Source organism: Scylla paramamosain, chromosome 40, assembly GCF_035594125.1.
Source record: "Scylla paramamosain isolate STU-SP2022 chromosome 40, ASM3559412v1, whole genome shotgun sequence".
In the NCBI taxonomy this organism is placed as follows: domain Eukaryota; kingdom Metazoa; phylum Arthropoda; class Malacostraca; order Decapoda; family Portunidae; genus Scylla; species Scylla paramamosain.
In genome coordinates, this window is record NC_087190.1 from 1,897,501 (window position 1) to 1,917,500 (window position 20,000).

Consider the following 20,000-nt stretch of genomic DNA (forward strand, 5'->3'; position numbering starts at 1 on the left):
TCCCAAAATGTCCTCCAGATTCAGCCTTGACTAGGCTCAGTGAAGAAAGCACGATACACTCACACCCACGGAAGGTTCATCCACCCACTCACCACTCACCACTCACTCATCCACTCACTCACCCACTCACTCAGCCACATTGACTCATCCAATGAGCCACATCCGCACCCAGCCATCCACACGTGCACTGATGTGGTCCAGCATGTTGTCGCCACGGTCGACGATCCACTTGACGAGGATCAAGTAGGCCAGTGCCGCCATGACAGTGAGGAAGGGGCGCCGCCGCCGCCTTGTGGCTCCTCGCCCCGCCTCGCCACGCCGCTGAGGTGCAGACAAGGGCACCTCTGGCACCCCCGCCTCAGCCCCACCACAGCGGTGGGGGGCGGGCAGGGGCACCTCGGGCAGCCCCGCGTCTGCCCCATCAGGGAGGCAAGGCGCGGCATTGGATCCTGGGAAGGCAGGCAGGTTCCAGTTTGTAAGAAGCTGGTGGCCCCCCTCACCAGGGAGAGGCACAGGAGTAGCAGCAGTGCCAGAGCTGGCCTGCTCCCACCACTGAGGACCCCTCGGGAAGCCGCGGCTTCTTCACCATAGGCCGAATGCCCGCCACGATGCGCAGGGCGCGAACACTGAGCAGGTCGTCTTCGCTGGTCCACGCCCCTGGGCCTCGCCACTTCGCAGTGGCCTGAGGACAGAACAGGTCGTCCAGGCTGGTCCACGCCCAATGAGCCAACAGCTTCTCCGCGGCCTCCTCCTCGGTGTGGCGGGGAAGCCGCAGTGTCTTGCCGGTGGAGGGGTTGAAGAAAGTCTCCCACTCCCCGTCAGCTTCCTCGCCGTCCTCCATAACGCAGGGGACGGGGGTCTCGAGGGCCAGGTCCTCCTCCAGGGGACTTTCGCCGCTCGAGCCCCACAGGTCATCGTACCCCAGGGGCGGGTCTGCCGAGTCCTCCAGACCGTCGTCACTCACGGCGCCGGCACCGTGCTGGTGGTTGCGCGGGCTGCCAGCACACCCGCTGCTCCTGGCCTGTGGCAGTGAATGCCAACCAGGCCTCGGAGGCAGGGGTGCTCTCCAGCTGGTCCAGCAGGGCGCCCAGTGATACCTGCAGGAGCGCCTTGCTGGGCCGCCCCTTGATCCAGTATTTCACCTTGACGGGCAGGTCAGCCTCCAGGCGACTCAGCTTCGCCAGGTCCTTCATGCCGCACTCTGCGGTCTGTTCGTACTCGCCAGAGGCCCCCTGTTGCCAGAGAACCTCCTTGAAGCAGAAGGTGGCCACCGTGCGCTTCTTGGGCCACCCACGGCAGGCAGCCTCGGCGTGGCTGCCGCACGCTGAGCCGCAGGCGTGAGGGAGCTTGCCGCAGCGTGGCGGCGCGAGCTACACACTTCAAGTTACAACTCATTTTGTTTCCAGACATTTTTGTTTAATCACGTTTCTTGTTCAAGATTTGCCGAATATCAAACTGAACCACATTCAGGATGACGCCACTCAGGGTGCGCCAACCTGGCTGCTTGGGACTGAAATTTAGCACACACACACACACACACACACACACACACACACACACACACACACACACACACACACACACACACACACATCATATTCATTATATACCGACACCATTTTTTCCTCGAGCACCGTGACTCAAAAGGAGAGAGAGAGAGAGAGAGAGAGAGAGAGAGAGAGAGAGAGAGAGAGAGAGAGAGAGAGAGAGAGAGAGAGAGAGAGAGAATCAATACCCAGACAGGTTGTAGTACATCGAAGTTCTTTAGCAAGGGAAGGAAAGTGAGGAATGAGCCCTCCCACACGCTTCCTCCCTCTCCCTCTCCCTCTCTCCCTTTATCAGTCAGGCGCGGCGCGACGGGACGAAAGAAAGGGAGAGGAAAAGCTCGTAAGAAGAGAAGGGGCAGAGAGAGAGAGTTTTGATGATGAGTAGGGGAGAGTTAGAGAGAGTAGGAAGAGGTGGGGATGGGAGGGATATGAAATGGGGGGATACTGGGATGGGAGGGAGACTTGGTATGGGTGAAAGGAAAGGAAGATGGGATGGACAGAGTGAGAGAGAGAGAGAGAGAGAGAGAGAGAGAGAGAGAGAGAGAGAGAGAGAGAGAGAGAGAGAGAGAGAGAGAGAATACTCGTAGGAGAATGATGGAAGGGCGAGAAGATGGAAAGAAGGAAGGGAAGCTCCAGGAGAGAGAGAGAGAGAGGAGAGGAGAGAGGAGGAGAGGAGAGAGAGAGAGAGAGAGGTTATCGGGGCACCATCGGGTCGTGGCGCTGCGCTGTAATTTGTACGTGATCTGATAAACTGGTTCGACCCCTCCCTCCTCCCCCTCTTACTCTTCCCCCACCCCTCCTTTCCGTACCCCTCCTTCCCTGGCATGCTAAAAGTAGATGGGGTGGAGCAGGGAAGGGGGAAATGGGGCGGTGGATGTATGGGTGAGATTGAGGTAAAGATTGGTGGTATTTTACTCTCTCTCTCTCTCTCTCTCTCTCTCTCTCTCTCTCTCTCTCTCTCTCTCTCTCTCTCTCTCTAATTGCACAGTATCCTGTTTTTCTTCTTTTTTTTCCGTTTTTATTTCCTTCATTTATTTAATTGCTTCGTTTTCTGTCTCGAATTACTCTCTGCTTTCCTTTGCCTAGCTTTGTTTTGCCTTCGAAGCTTCGTTACGCCCCTGACTTTGTACCCTTCCACAACTACGTACGTACATATTAGAATCATTATCATCAATTATCGTTGCCCTGAGTTACCATTACACACACACACACACACACACACACACACTGAACAAAAGATAACGATTTACCAAGTATCAGGCTCGCTGCTTCGTTGGTGTTCGAATCTGCTTCGGAACTAAGACTTGTGATTGGTGGACTGAATCGGGAGTGAGAGAAAAGCGTGAGGCGGAGGAGGAGGAGGAGAAGAAAAGTGTATTGTGAGGAGGAGGAGGAGGAGGAAGTGCAATAGTGTTGTCAGGAAGAGGAGGAAGAATATTCCCAGTACTAAGGAAGAGGAGGAAGATCCAGAATGAGGAGGAGGAGGAGGAGAAGACCCTGAATTGTGGAGGAGAGAAAGAAGCCTTGAATTATGACGAGGAGAAGGAGGAGGAGGAGGAGAAGAATAAAGAAGAAGAAGAAGAAGATGAAGAAATCCAAAATGACGAGAGAACAGAAACAACCAAAAAAAAAAAAAAAGAGAAAGAAAAGCAAAAAAAAAAAAAAAAACGAACAAGAACAAGAGAAAGAAGAAGAAGAGAACAAACCCACATGAAGACGAACAAGGAAAGAAGAGAAACAACACAGATATTTTTAAATGAAAGAAAAAGAAAAATCTGAATAATCTAACTCACTGAATTAAACTGAACGAAGAGAGGTAGGAATCCACCCGTGTGTCTGTCTGTACGTGTGTGTGTGTGTGTGTGTGTGTGTGTGTGTATCTAGTTTAACATGAAGTGGTAAGGTCTCTCTCTCTCTTTCTCTCTCTCTCTCTCTCCGATTTCTCGCGTGCTGGGATCAACTGGCCTTACACTTTCCAGTATCCCGAGTTTGCCCGTCTCGACTTCAGTATTCGAAGCTTCAAATGGCTGGAGAGTTTGCCAAGGGTAGCGAGGCAGTGATGAGGAGTGGGTGGCTCTCTCTCTCTCTCTCTCTCTCCCTCTCTCTCGTCACTGTTCTCACTACACGTGTCACTAGTTCAATCCTCCGTAGTAATGGAAGGCGCTGTTCAGGTGTGCGTCTTTACCTGGTCGATATGTGGGCCACGGGGGCAGGTGAGGCGAGCACAGGTGAGAACAGGTAGGGACAGGTGTGACCCATATATCATTACTTGTTGTGGCGGGAGGGAAGCCGTGCCAGGTAATATATTAATTGGTCATTGGGCTGTTTAGGTCTTCAGTGTCGATGTTGTGAAAGTAATAGTAGTGGTTGCAATAATTGTAATAATAGTAGTAATAATAATTAGTGCGAAAAGGTTTTTGTTTGTTTGTTTGTTTGTTTTTGGTGTTTGCGATTGTTGTAATGGTTTGTTTTGTGAGATGGAGCTAGTTAAGGTTACGTAATTCTCTCTCTCTCTCTCTCTCTCTCTCTCTCTCTCTCTCTCTCTCTCTCTCTCTCTCTCTCTCTCTCTCTCTCTCTCTCTCTCTCTCTCTCTCTCTCTGGCTTGATCATATTTATGTCAAGTCACTATCTATAACATTGCTTCATACGTAATTATCGTACCCTATTATTATTTGTCAAAGGTAATGTAATCTAGTTTAATCTAACCTAATTAATGTACTTGACCTATAACTTAACACACCCGAACTCAACCACACACAACCTAACTAAAATACCCTAACACAGCTAACACACTCAACTAACTTTCCCTAATCCAGCCCTACTTAACCTATCTCAGCCTAACCTATCTTCACCCAACACGAACCCAACCCAACCTAACCTAACCTAACCTAACCTAACCTAACCCAACCTAACCTAACCTAACCTAATCTACCCAACCTAACCTAACCTAACCTAACCTAACCTAACCTAACCTAATCTAAACCTAACCTAACCTAACCTAACCTAACCAACCCCACTTAAACTAACCTAACAGCCACATAAAACCGCCCGACTCCTCAATAAAAACCCTTAACAACAACAACAACAGTAATTACACACACACACACACACACACACACACACCAACGATATGCACAATGACACCAGGCTGAAATATTCCAGTGTTTATGAAAAGGACGGAGTATAGTAAAGGAAAACGGAAGAAACAACTTCACTTCACCACTCACACATAACATCTTAAGAGTTTTTCTCAGACATACGTGCCGGTGTGGCGTCTTTTTTACCGTGCTAGACTGGCGGCGGAGAGTGCACGTGATGGACAATTGATATTAATGCACGTGGGACTAAATTTATTGCGGTGACATTTGGAGCTCGTGAACATTTCAGGGCTGGGAGGACCGGAGCGCCGCAGTCAGGAGTTAGGAATAATTTCGAGTCTTGTGCTTCAATCTTTCAAGGAGGGAGCGGGATGTGAAGGTCTGATGACTGTTGTAGTGGTGGAATTAGCTTTTACCCTCTCTCTCCTAGTCTTCGTGACGAGCAGAAGGCGAGGAATGTAACGATAATAGTAATGATAGTGATGTTAGTAATAATTTGTGGTGTATTTGCCAAGAATACTACAAATAGTACAGATATACCGTGCCGTGTCTGCGTGGCTTATTTTTTTATTTTTTCTGATCTTCCCCTCCCCCTTGTCTCCATTACCCTCCCCGTGTCTCCATTACCGTGTCTTGATACTTATACTTATTGGATTATCATAGAAAAAGTAAGGAATTTGTTGGTGGTTGTGCTAGTGGACTCTCTCTTTACTTGTCTCCTTTTGCCGCGCCTCGCCACTTACTGATTCCAGCCACGTGGAGGAGAAAGCAAGGAGATAAGTGGCCGTTTTAACCTCCTTATCTCTTGACTTGATTTCTTGTCACTTGTCTCTCACTATGACTTACTTTTTGCTACTACCCACTTATAAAGTTACATTATCTTAGCAGTAAAGGAGTAAGAAAGGGTTACTTAGCAATAAAAGAGGAAGAAAGGGTTTATGTTTAAGTGGCCATTGTTTTAGCTTATTTTTTTTTTTATCTTTTATCATTTCTCTTACTACCACTTACTTTTTGCTACTACCACTTAGAAACTTGTATTATTTTAGAGTAGGAAGATGGACTTAAGTAACCACAGTATTAAATCTCTTCTCTTTACTTTCTCTCGTCTCGTACTACCACTTATTTTCAACTATTACCACTTAGAAACTTGTATTATTTTAGAGTAGGAGGGGTAGACTTAAGTAACCACAGTATTAAATCTCTTCAGTATTAAATCTCTTCTCTCTACTTTCTCTCGTATCGTATTACCATGTACTTTCTCTTGTTACCACTTAGAAACTTGTATTTTAGACAGTACTTGTTCTCTTGTGTCTTTCGTCTTCCTACCCCTTAGTTTCTGCTACCACCACTTGGAAACTTGCACTGTTTCACCCTCAAAGTAGGAGGGAAGGAGCCACATGTTCACTGTACTGTTAAATCTAACCTTTATTCGTCTTCTTTGCTTATTACCACCAATTATTTTGTCACGCTCCGCTTCTCGCACATTATTTCTCTCTCTCTCTCTCTCTCTCTCTCTCTCTCCTCTATCTCTTCTCTTTCTCTCTCTCTTCTCTCTCTCTCTCTCTCTCTCTCTCTCTCTCTCTCTCTCTCTCTCTCTCTCACGGAGCGGGAGTAAGGTTAAGACAAAGGCACAGAAATAATACAAGAAGTCTCTAAACATCTGCAAGAAAAAAGGGGATTAAAAGAAAAGATTTTGCTATTTATACCCAGTCTAAAGATTGGATGTGTCTAGAACAAGTAAAGATGTCTCCGAGTGATTGGTAATTAATGAAAAGTGTACCAAATGATTAAGGAAAGGTGTACCAATTAATTAAGGTGTACCAAATTATTAAGGAAAGGTGTGCCAAGTAATTAATTAAGGAAAGATGTGCCAAATAACAGTCAAAGGGTTATTAAAGGTAAGAGGGATTACAGTTACCGTCGTGTTAGCAGGTCCTCTCTTTACTCGTCTCCTTCACTCTTTACGAGCCTGCCAGCGGATCCTAAATGCTCTTCTGTCCTGCATATTTTAACGGGCACGGCGCTTTTAATATCAAAACTGGACAGGAATTGAAAAATATACGTGTGGAACTGTCGTAGCTGTGGTGGTGGTGGTGCGCGCGACTCTCTCTCTCTCTCTCTCTCTCTCTCTCTCTCTCTCTCTCTCTCTCCACTGCATTTAAAAGCCTCTAGTTGAAGTGACACGGGTCTTTAAGCATGCTTCTATGGTTGCAGGGGCAGATTAATAACAACACTTCTACATTATGGGATGATTGGTGGAAATGAGGATGATAGGTGGAAATAGGTGGGTATTTTTCATAGAGGGACGGCCACGTGTAAGTCTGGTGGCTTCTTGCAGCTTCCCTTATTTCTTATGTTCTTATGTTCTTATGTTCATTATTAAACCGAGAAACGCTCTTGTCAACCCGGTTAATCATCTCTGTGGCCTTTGAAAACAGTGTTGAGAGAGCAAAGCGTTTCTGAATACGGGCCTCTCTCTCTCTCTCTCTCTCTCTCTCTGTACCGCTTCCACCCGCAGGTTCGCTTCAACACGAAGCTTCGAACGAAAACGGCGAGCGGGAAGTATTATTTGCAAGAGAGAAAACGAGAACCGGGCAGCGAGCGCAAGATAGCGGCGATTTTTGGGGTAACACTTATTAATTGCGGGAATGTTGGAACCTGTTTGCCAAAGACTCGACGGGGGACGGCGGCGCGCAAATCGACTCACGGACAAAATGCTGCTTGGAAAATAAGACACACGAACGAACGCACACACTTGCTGCTGGTGGTGGTGGGGATGGGAATAGGGGAAGGAGGGAGGGAAGGGAGGGAGGGAAGGGGAAGGCAGTCTCTTTGATGTCACAGTTTCACTTCGTTTCGTCCATCTGAGCACTTCATCATATATATACGAGTATATATATATATATATATATATATATATATATATATATATATATATATATATATATATATATATATATATATATATATATATATATATATAATAAATTTTTTTTCACATTTCTTGCTTTGTTTGTTGGATTGAGTTGAATCGTGACTTCTTTCTTGATTTCCTTTCGCTTTTCTTTTGTTTCTTTTCTTGTCTTCCCTGAGCTGTATAAGAACTGAAAAGATTTTTTTTCTGTATAAATATATTTTGATCTTGCTGTAAATAGATTTCCACGTATTATTAATCTTTTTTTTTTTATTTATTCTTTGTAACCATGTCTTTCTTTTTTTTTTTTTTTTTACCTCTCGAGAAAGCAATACCTGTCACCTGCACAACACGTGACAGGTAACTCTGTAACTCACTAAACTTGCAAATTAACTTGTTGAATCCCGGAGTGAGGGATTCGAACCACCGCTGGCCAGGGCTGAGCGGCCAAGCAGATTAGGAATTAGACAGACAGCCAGTCATTCATTCAGTCAGTCAGTCAGTCAGTCAGTCATCCTTTCGTTCAGTCAGTCACTCTTTCGCTCAGTCAGTCAGTCAGTCAGTCAGTCAAACTCCCAGCCTCACAACCAGCCACTTAGTCGGTCAGTCATCCACCTAATTATTCAATCAGTCGACCGGCCATTCATCCTACCAATCCAGTCAGTCAGTCACACACACACACACACACACACACACACACACACACAGAGAGAGATAGATAGATAGATAGATTAAATAAATAAACACTCGTAAGAAAAGAATACAACACTTTTGAATAAACATACGTAGTTGAAAATTACACAGGTATCAAACACACACAGTCCTTAAGATAAAAAAAAAAAACAACAACAAATACAAGATAAAAAAACAAAAAACAACAACAACAAATACAAGACACAAAACACGAATACACTTCACAATCCCTTAAAATCAACACAGACGCAGACACACTCAACCCACTCACTGACCTACACACTCTCTCACCCAACTGACTTAACTCACTCACCCACCCACTCTCTCTCTCTCCTCAGTAATCGGGACAGAGACGAACTACTACGATGAATATGACTACGATGAAAATATAACAGGCGAGGAGGTGACTGACTACGAGGAGGAATACCCGGTTAGCCACCTCATGCCCTCCTTCACCTCCAAGGGCCAGCTGTTCTCCGTGGAGGTGGGCGGCGACATCACCTTCCCGTGCCAAGTGGAGAACCAAGGTGAGGGTGTGCTGGTGGTGCTGGTGGTGGTGGTGGTGGTGATGGTGGTTAGTTAATTGTCCTTATTATAGATATTGGCTGTTACTGTTACTATTTCTGTTTCAACTACTACTACTACTACTACTACTACTACTACTACTACTACTACTACTACTTCTACTACTACTACTACTACAACAACAACTTACCACTATTTATTATTACAACTATTAACGTTACTACTCCTATTTCTACTACTACTACTACTATTATTTCCACTACTCTACTACTACTACTATTTCCACTACTACTACTACTACTACTACTACTACTACTACTACTACTATTTTAAGTGTATATTTGCCTGTCTAACTATAGGGTCTTGGTTTATGTGTGTGTGTGTGTGTGTGTGTGTGTGTGTTCATCTCTTTTTATATCTTGTATACGACCGTGATCTGCATGTTTGCTCTCTCTCTCTCTCTCTCTCTCTCTCTCTCTCTCTCTCTCTCTCTCTCTCTCTCTCTCTCTCTCTCTCTCTCTCTCTCTCTCTCTCTCTCTCTCAATGTTTATTAAAGGAAATTTTGTAACCGTGACTTATTTTTTTCTCTTGCATTCTCATCAGTTCACTTTATAATAATTGCAAAACTTTCTGGTCTCTCAAAGGAAGATTAAAAGTCACTCTTAATATTTTTCACTCAGAGGAAAATCAGGAATAATTACTTTGGTCTTTTTTTTTTTCCTCTTAAGGTGATGATGATGAGGAATTAAGAGGAACATTAAGATTTTAGTGATAATTATCTTTCTTGGTTTGTTTTTCATGTCATTTTTTAGTCGTGGTTTATTTTTCGTTCGTGTTTTATTTGTTTTGTTAGCTTTTGATTTTTTTTGTTTTGTTTTGTTTTATCACTTTTTTCTGTCACCTTCATTGCTGTTTTCTTTTTCTCACTTTTTCTTTTTTTTTTACTTTTTTTTTATCTTGTTTCATCTCTGTCTCGACTTTTTTTCTCTCCTTATCTTCATTTTTATTAATATTTATCCCTTGTTTTATCATTGCTTCTATTTAACTTTCACTTATTTTTTATCACATGTATTTTTCTTTTCCATGTATTCATCTCCTGTTCACCTCCATCTTAAAATCTTTTCTCTTCTACTATTCACCAACTTCGACCCTCATCATCTTCATTTTATTACTTTTCCATCTTTATTTTCACCTCAAGTCTCACCTGTTCCTCAATTTATTCTCCCACTCTGTCCTCTTTCTGTGTACTTTCATCCTTCCTCATTATATTAACTTTACTTTATTATTCTTTACTTTAAGCTTACATTTCCAACCTTCTTACTACAACTCCTTATTCTTTCATTTGTCACACCCTTCCTCAGTCAATAACCACTCTGGGACATTTCTTCTCGTACTGTAGCCACTTCAAACATCATATAGACAAGAAATCGCAAAATCTATTCTTTTCTTATTTCTTTTTTTCTTGTACGTACTTAAAGAAAAAAAAAACTTCCATTCTTTTCTGTGGTGTGAATTGTTGCTTCTCCATTGAAAGGGTTAACTTACCTGTTCCACCCCTTTGTCTTCCCTCAGGTGACCACGTTCTCATGTTCAAGCATTTTGCGCCCAACGGAGAGCACCGCCTTCTGTTTGTTGGCGACAGAGCGGTAAGTAGACCCTCTTGTTTGTTGATATAGTCAGAAATCTTGGGCCATATTCTGAACACTTCTGCGCTTCACCTCCACTGCATTCAAAGGGCTTTAGTTGAAGTTACATTGGATTTTTAAAGGTGTTTTTGTGGTCATAGTGAGAGGTTAACAAGACTTGTACGTTACTAATAGGAGAAACGCTCTTGGGAACTTGGCTAATCGTCTCTCTGACCTTGGAAAACAGTCGAGGTGAAGGAACAAACTGTTTCTGAATACGGGTCTTTGTCACGCGCTACAGTAACCTTCCATCGTGTAGCATTGAGTTACAGACATATACAGTTATTCACAGCATTGATATTTGATTCCTTTAGACTTTTCTCACCCCACTCATTCTTATCGTTTGTTGGTGCAGAGTCAGAAATTTCGTCACTTCTCACTGAATTTCCATTGTCCAGCGCTGAGTTACAGAAATATGGAGATAATCACACTGATATTCACAACATTGATACTTGATTCCTTTAGACTTTTTTTCACCCCACTCATCCTTATTGTCTGTTGGTGCAGTCAGAAATCTCGTCACTTCTCACTGAATTTCCATTGTCCAGCGCTGAGTTAGAGAAATATGGAGATAATCACACTAATATTCACAACATTGATACTTGATTCCTTTAGACTTTTTTTCACCCCACTCATTTTTATTGTCTGTTGGTGCAGTCAGAAATCTCGTCACTTCTCACTGAATTTCCATTGTCCAGCGCTGAGTTACAGAAATATGGAGATAATCACACTGATATTCACAACATTGATACTTGATTCCTTTAGACTTTTTTCACCCCACTCATCCTTATTGTTTGTTGGTGCAGAGTCAGAAATCTCGTCACTTCACACTGAATTTTCATTGTCCAGCGCTGAGTTACAGAGATGCGCAGATAATCACACTAATATTTGATTCTCTTAAACTTTTCTCCTCTCATTCATCTTACCTCCGTCCAGCATTGTGTAATATTTTGCTTTTTGCCGCACTCACCTTACACTGTCTAGCGCTGAAAAAGAAAACGGGAGTATGAGAACAGAGAGGGAGGGAGGGAGAGAGAGAAAGAGAAGAGGGAAGGGGAGGACAGTGTATTTTCTGAGGTGTTTTGATACTCTGCTTTCGAAACAGTTCACGTCACTTGCAGGAGGAAATAGAAGAGTGTGTGAGTTTACTTTATTTCTCAGTATGAATTTTAGTGTTACCTCTGAATGTCACCTGTTGTTCGGTGTTGCTTTCTGCTCGTCACACCTGCGTTGCCTTGTCTTGTGAACCTGAAACCATCGTGAATTGAAAGGAAAGCTTCAGAGAAACAGGTCAGGGGAAAGAAAGGTTACGAATTCACACAAAAAAGAGAGAATACGATAAATGATTCTTGGTTTTATTGTTTTATTTTACTTTTATGTAACGTTACTCATATTTTCCTTCATTTAAAAAGTAGGATTTTCCCTCACGAGCGTATCAAGGAAACTAACTCATTAGGGAAAAAAGATTATAAACTTAAGAAAATGCCTTTGATTGTTTTACTTTACTTTTTTTTTAACTTTACCGATCAGGGCGAAAAAAAAAATGTAAGTTTGGAAAAAATCTTATAAATTTGGGAAAAGTTATAAATTTACGAAAAAAAAAGAAAACGGTAACTCATTCCTATTTTCATCATCTTACTTTGTCACGTTAATTGTACCTCACGTTACTCATATTTGTCTCCATTCAAACCTGTCATTTCTACTCAAAATCTCTTCTTTACACAGACCAAAGAACCCACTCAGGCTAAACAAAACATTACCTTACATCACCTTATCTTACTCATCCTTCATTCAAACCTGCCATTTCTAGTCAAAACTCAAAATCTTTCCTTTACACCTTGACCAAGCATCTTACGTACGTTTACCTCCACCGTGTTGCCAGTTAAGCGACACAGGCGACCACAGATACACCTTCCTCTGTCATCTACCGGTCTGCCCAGGTCTACAGCTCTCCGTCCACTTCACACTCGTTCCAGCAGTGTGTCCGTAGACTTAACTATCTTAACCTTGCTCTGTCTCCCTCCACTCTTCTTAATAAGCAGTTCATTTCGATGCTCCGCTTTCAGTATATACTTTACCTACGTTTATATTCACACCTGTCACTACTCAAGCTCTCCCTCCTACAGCTTAGACCAAAGATGAAGCTGATGAAAGAGGGCAACTCCTTCAAGCTGAGTGGAGTGCGGAGGACCCACGCTGGTAGTTACGTGTGCAGAATCGAGACCTCACCTGCCATTGAAGTGAACCACACCTTAGACGTGCAGTACCAGGCTAAGGTAAGGACAGGTGAAGAACTAATAAGGTGAAGGTGATTGGGATTTTAACTGGCTGAGGTGAAGGCAGGTGAAGGGAATTAATTAGATGAAAGTGAAGGTGAGTGGTAGGTGAAGTTATTGGCTAAACTGAGGACAGGTGAAGAGAAAGATGTGAGTTTGTGCATGAAAGATGAGAGAGGGTGATGGAGAGGATAAAGGAGAGAAAAGAAGGAAGGAAAAGAGAGGGATATTGGAGGACAAGGAGGAGGAGAAGGAGGAGAAAAGGAGGAGAGAGAGTCTATAAAAAGGTGTGTGTGGTTTGTGTATGGGAAATGAGAGAGGATGGGGTGGATTAGAGGCTAGGAAAAAGAGGGAGCGGAGGAGGAGGAGGAGGAGGGAGATACTTTGGAAAATGAAGGTGTGGGCTGAGTGATGAAAGGCGGAGGAATGGAGGTAAAGAAACGGTGTTGGATGTCCGGAAGAAAAGCCAAGAAGCGAAGGAGGAGGAGGAGGAGGAGAAACACAGAATAATACTAAGAAAGAACAAACAGCAGCTGACTTTTTGGCCCTTTCAAGTCTGTATGTGATAAAGTAAGTGACTGACAGATACGTAGGATGGTAAAAAGGAGGAGGAGGAGGAGGAGGAGGAGCAGGAGGAGGAGGAGGAGGAGGAGGAAAGGGAAATAATCACTTAAGCTAAAATTGTACAGGTAACATTGCAAAAACCTCTTCACTGATTAATTTCTTCAGGTAGACGTTGTGTGTGTGTGTGTGTGTGTGTGTGTGTGTGTGTGTGTGTGTTAGTCAGGTGTCTGAATGTACGTGTGTCTTTCCAGGTGTTGAATAATTATGGATATGCGTTTGCAACAGGTGGTAATGAAATATTGGAGTTTTGGCAGGTGTTGCAGAGTTAATCCCTTCACTGATAGATCACAATTTCCCATGATTATATGTAAATTTGTAGGCCCTTGTTGTTGCACTTGTCTCTTAAATATTCCTTCACCTTAGAGAAAGAAAATTAACTAAATATTCTTTCCATTTTTTTCTCCCTCACTGTCCTTGCAAACATTTGAATTTCTCTCTCTCTCTCTCTCTCTCTCTCTCTCTCTCTCTCTCTCTCTCTCTCTCTCTCTCTCTCTCTCTCTCTCTCTCATCTCCCTTTTACTCTCACTTCTTTCCTCCATTCTTCCTCCTTTCCTCCCTTTACCGTCTCCCACCACCACCACCGCCACGCCCACAGGTGAAGCGCGTGAGTGAGGAGGTGCAGCACGTGGTTCAGGGGCAGAGTGTCACCCTGGAGTGCCGCGCAGATGGAAACCCGCCCTGCTGCCATAAGCTGGAGCCGGCAGAAGGGCCACCTACCGTCCGGCGCCCAGTCAGAGGAGGTGAGTGGAAAGGAACTACTTGTCTATGAACGTGTCAACCTGTTCTGTGTTTACTGATTCGTTCATTTTGTACAGAGGAAGTAAGAGAAGAAGTAGGAAGATTAAGAGGAGGTGGGAAAGGAAGAAGGGAAAAGCAACAGGATGAAAAAATGATTAGAAATAGGACAGATAGGAAAAGGAAGTGTGTTTAGCAGGAAGATATGAAATTTTTTTTTATGTAGGAGGGACACCGGCCAAGGGCAACAAAATCCAATAAAAAAAAGGGTTCACTGAGATGCCGGTCCCCGAATAAGGTCCAAAGTGGTAGTCAAAAATTGAAGGATAAGTGTCTTGAAACCTCCCTCTTGCAGGAATTCAAGTCATAGGAAGGTGGAAATACAGAAGCAGGCAGGGAGTTCCAGAGTTCTCCAGAAGGAAAAGGGAAAATTTTGAAGTAAGGAGAAGCAAAAGAGAAAAGCGAGAGGATGGAAAAGATAAAAGAGAATTAAGGCAAGGAAGAGGATGAGGAAGAAGAGGTGGGATAAAGGAGAAGAGGAGGAAAGAGAAGGGATAAAAAGTTATGGAAAGGGGAAATAAAAGTGAAAGGAGGAATAAAAGAAGAGATAGGGTAAGGGGAAAGGAGAGAGAGAGAGAGAGAGAGAGAGAGAGAGAGAGAGAGAGAGAGAGAGAGAGAGAGAGAGAGAGAGAGAAACAGGAATAGCAGAAGGAAAGGAAAACGATAGAGGAGATATAAGAAAAGAGGAAACAATAAAAAATAAACAACGAAGAGGATTTGGAAACGGAGAGAGAGAGAGAGAGAGAGAGAGAGAGAGAGAGAGAGAGAGAGAGAGAGAGAGAGAGAGAATGTAAGACACAAAGAGCGGGAACAAAACAGAAGAAAGAAGATATTTTAAGCAAAGAATTATGAGGAAGAGAAGAAATGGAGTAACGAAGAGGAGAAGGATAAAGAGGAGAGAAAGGAGATAGACTGTAAGTAAGAGAGGGAGGAAGGAAAGAAATGAGAGAAAGTTTACATCACTAAGACAAACGATCTTTTCACACAATTACAAGCAAACGAAGAGGAATATAAACTTAGGAAACTTTATATGAACGCTCTGGGAAACTTTGCTACCGAACTTAGAGCAGGAGTGGAGAGATGGAGAGGCGGTGCTAAAAGTGGAGTAAAGGTGCTGGTGGTAGTGGTAGTGGTGGAGTGAAGGAGGTACTGGAAGAATCTTGTTGAGTGGAGGAACAGGGTGGAAAGTAGATGCTGCTGAAGGTGAAGGGGAAAAAATAGAGGAAAATAAGAGGAGAAGAGGGAAATGATGTTATAATCCCTTGTGTTTATTAGTTTGGTGAGAGATAGAGGGAAAAAGTCAGGGGAAAAGTAAGGAAAGGAGAAAAGTAGGAAAATTAAGAGGAGATAGGAAAAGAAGTAAGGAAAGAGAGGTGGTGTTGGTGGAGACAAGAATGAAATAGTGGAATAAAAAAAGAGAATTTTACAGAGTTTGTGGAATAATTAGAGAAAAAGAGGGTGGAAAAAGATCGTTATGGTGGAGGTCTGTAGTGGAGGAGGTGGTGGAGAGACATGAATTAAACAGTGGCATAAATAATAAAAGGTATAAAGAGAATATATAAATGGAGGTGGAGAAATATTAGAGAAAAAAATATCGAAAACACTTAAAAAGACTTGGAAAAAAATGAAAAAAAAAACACTTAGAAAAACTGAAAAAAAATACACCTAGAAAAAAATTAAAAAGTAAACACACAAAAAAAAATAGACTTTAAAAAAATCAAATAAAATAAACACTTAGAAAAACAGAAAAAAATACACTAGAAAAAATGAAAAAAAAATGAAAAAAATAAATAAATCTCGAATGAACACCAAGAGAAAACCAAAATATGACAAATAAAATAAAAAAATCCCACACAAAATCTGAATCAAGAGTGCTAGTCACCATTCCACAAGGTCTGAAAATCTAGAAACACACACACACACACAAAAAAAAAAACACCAAATCTCTTAAGGAAAACCCAGAGAAAACCAAATTTTAACACAAACTAAACCAAAAAAATTCCCAAACAAAAATCGGAGTTAACCCTTTCACTGCTATCACCTTTTATTAACACTGAGGTAACTGTAATAAATAGTTTGAACATAAAGAAAGAAAACAACAAGCTTTGCTAACTATAGAAGTACACATTTAAGACATTACAGTAGAAAAAAAAAATGCCTTAAGATTGTATGTATATGTGAGAATCGTGGAATGAAGAAAGAAAAAAAAGAATAAGAGGGTAACTTTATCTTTGCCAACTATAGAAGTACGTTTTCAAGACACTACAGTAAAAAAAAAAAATGCCTTCAAAATTATATATAGATGTGTGAGAATTGTGAAATGAAAGTAAACATCCAAGAAAGAAAAGAATAACAGGTTAATTTCATCTTGGCTAATCTACATAAATCTTGAAAGTTATACGTAGATCAGTCAGGGAAAGGTGGAATGAAGAACATCCACATCACTTCACAGGGTCTGAGTATCACCCTGGAGAATGTGGACCGCCATGTGGAAGGAACCTACATCTGCACTGCCTCCAATGGTCTGGGCCATCCTTCCTCAGCCACCATGACCGTGAAAGTGAAGTACCCCCCTGAGATTATCACGGAGCAGGTAAGTTAATCAGTTTGTCAGTCAGTTAGCACGTTAGTCAATCAAACAGCCATTCATTCATTCATTCAGTCATTCAGTCAGTCAGTCAGTCACTTAGTCACTCAGTCAGTCATTCCGTCTATCAGTTAGTCAGTCCGTCAATCAGTCAGTCAGTCAGTCACTTAGTCAGTCAGTCAGTTAATCATTCCGTCAGTCAGTTAGTCAGTCCGTCAATCAGTCAGTCAGTCAGTCACTTAGTCACTCAGTCAGTCATTCCGTCAATCAGTTAGTCAGTCCGTCAATCAATCGGTCAGTCAGTCACTTAGTCACTCCCTCACACCTGTATACACCTGAGTTCTTAAGTACAGGTCTAGTATATAGGTAATCTGAGCGAGTTTCATTTTGATTTATCTATTTAGTTTTTAATTGCTTGTATACACACCTGAGGTTATAAGTGTAGGTGTAGCATACAGGTAATTTAAACGAGTTCTTTTGTAACTTCGGTTAATTGTGAGTAGTTGTGGTCAGGTGTTGTAGTGGATTAGACAGGTATACTTCTCATCACACCTGCCACCCCCGACACACACACACACACACACACACACACACACACACACACACACACACACACACACACACACACACTTGTTGGTTCATTTAGAATAACCAGGTAATTGTGAATCTGAGAAATGATTTTTCCTGTACCTGTTTAATTAAGTGAGGACAGGTAAGACAGGTGGCAGACAGATAACAGTTGCGTGTGTCTCATTCCTGCGTATCAGTCTCACCTGTCGTCACTACAATGGACAGGTAATTAGAAGTGTCTTAAATGAGTTGTTTTTATCACCTGTTGAAGGAAGGACAGGTAGGCAGGGAAAAGACAGGTAGATTTCCCGCTTGTTCGTCACGTAATCATGAGTTAGATTTACAGGAAAAGTCTTTATTTTTTATTGAGAGAGAGAGAGAGAGAGAGATGAGAGAGAGAGAGAGAGAGAGAGAGAGAGAGATGAGAGAGAGAGAGAGAGAGAGAGAGAGAGAGTTTTTTTTAGTCATGTATATATTATATTTACTCAACGCATTTCGTCCCTAAAATTGAAGTTCTGTGATTAATCTTATTTCCTAATCCTCGAACTTACTAATCGTTCTTCCTCTTTCTTCCCTAATCCTTCCTTATGTTTCTAATCCTCCTTTTACTCTCCCTAACCTACCTTTCCCTATATCCCTAACGCTCCCTGTTGTTACCCTTGTCCCCCCGTGTTTACCTCCCCCATATCCCCCTCCCTTTCCTCCATTTTACCCCCTTTCTCCCTCCACAGGCCATCTTGCACACAGGGGAGGGTGACGAGGCTAAACTGGTTTGCATCGTACATGGGAGACCAGCCCCCAAAGTGACCTGGATGCGCGGGGGTCACCTTATCAACACTGACCGCCACCTCTCGACCCATGATGGCCTGCACCGCCACACCCTGACCGTGAAACAGGTGCAGGAGGACGACTTCGGGAACTACACCTGTACTGCTGAAAGTAACCTGGGCAGCACCAACAGCTCCCTCAGATTGACAGGTGAGGTTGGTGCGAGAGGGGAGGGGAGGTGAGATAAGTGTGAATGAGAATAAGACGCGTGTGAGTGAGAAAATGAGAAGACAGGTGTAAATAGACATAAAATAAGAGGTGTAAGTGGTAAGGTAAGACAGGTGTGAACGAGGAGATAAGATAAAACAGGTGTGAAAGAGAAAATAAGACAACACGTGTGAATAAGGAGATAAGACAGATGTTAATGAGGGAGTAAGATAAGACAGGTGTGATCTGACGAAGGGGGGCGTGTGTGTTGTTGCAGGCCTCCCCCGCACGCCGCGCCTCACCAGCAGTCCTGCCGGCGGGGAGAAGAGCTCGTACACCCTGACGTGGGAGACAGAGAGCCACACACCCGTCATTATGTACAGGCTGCAGTACAGGAAGCGAAAGGTGAGTCTGTCCGCGCCTGTACACTCACTCACAGACAGGCAGGCAGATAGACAGATAGATAGACAGATAGATAGATAGATAGATAGATAGATACATGTGTAGAGACAAAGACAGACAGACATACGGATAGATAGATAGATAGATAGATAGATACATGTATAGAGACAAAGACAGACAGACATACGGGATAGATAGATAGACAAATGTAGAGAAACGGAGACAGACAGACTGACAGATAGATAGATAGATAGATATTGCCGACAAATTATATGTTATAATTCCAATAAGTAATATGGTCCAACATATTGCTCTTATACTAAACACATTAACTAAAAACATGAGAAAACACAAGCCACACGTACAGAGAGAGAGAGAGAGAGAGAGAGAGAGAGAGAGAGAGAGAGAGAGAGAGAGAGAGAGAGACGCAGATATAAAGTTAGATTACATACAGAAAAAAATATATATATAGATAGAATATAGACAGACGAAAATAGGCAGGTATAAATAGACAAATACAGACAGACAGACAGACATACAGATTAGTAAGAGATTAAAACTTGGGGGGCAATGGTTTTCTCGTTCATTTGGTGGCATTAATACAACATACGTGGGGTTACATTGTTCCCTCACCACATTCACGTTTCTAGTCATTTAAGGAGTAAACTAACCTTCAGACAACACAAACCAATACTTTTCCAATAGGCAGGTAAATAAAAAAAATCATATAAGCTTTCAGAAATAGCAAATGTTAAGAGACACAATGTTATAATCAGTGAAACATAAACACGAGTAAAATAGATTCAACAGTAAACCCGCCAGGTGAGTTTTGTTTACCTGCACGCACCGCCGCTCATCTTTGCACCTTTCCATCATCAGCCATTCAGGTATTCATGTCCGCCTTCACTGATTCATAATTACCTTTTGGAATATCACCCTGTATTTTCACGTTATTGAACTTAATTGTCAATACTTCTCGCGCCACTGTTGTTGTTGTTGTTGTTGTTGTTGTTGTTGTTGTTGTTGTTGTTGTTGTTGTTGTTGTTGTTGTTGTTGTTGTTGTTGTTGTTGTTGTCATCCTTCCACGCCGTTTATCCTTTGCTCATAACTATACATCAAAAGTGCGGGTTTAATTGAATGCAAACAATTAACGACGCACGCACACGCAAACCAGGCCGTGGGAATTGCAACTTGTATGTTTGTGTTTTGCGGCGTCAAGCGGAAAATGTAAATGTGGGTTTGTTTTCCGCCTGTGTGAAGAGATGAAAAAAAGTATATTCGTAAATGACCTCTTGTTTTTACTTCCTTC

At 42.6% G+C, this 20,000-nt stretch overlaps 1 protein-coding gene across 1 annotated transcript in view; it reads left to right on the forward strand.

The window, feature by feature from the left end:
* Positions 1–20,000, forward strand: part of LOC135092693 (immunoglobulin superfamily DCC subclass member 3-like) — a 227,700-nt gene that overhangs the window by 192,679 nt on the left and 15,021 nt on the right. The window contains 8 exon segments of the mRNA XM_063991316.1: positions 8,591–8,779; positions 10,350–10,423; positions 12,589–12,738; positions 13,958–14,038; positions 14,040–14,102; positions 16,610–16,750; positions 18,046–18,292; positions 18,567–18,694. Of these exon segments, the coding sequence (XP_063847386.1) occupies positions 8,591–8,779; positions 10,350–10,423; positions 12,589–12,738; positions 13,958–14,038; positions 14,040–14,102; positions 16,610–16,750; positions 18,046–18,292; positions 18,567–18,694 (1,073 nt within the window).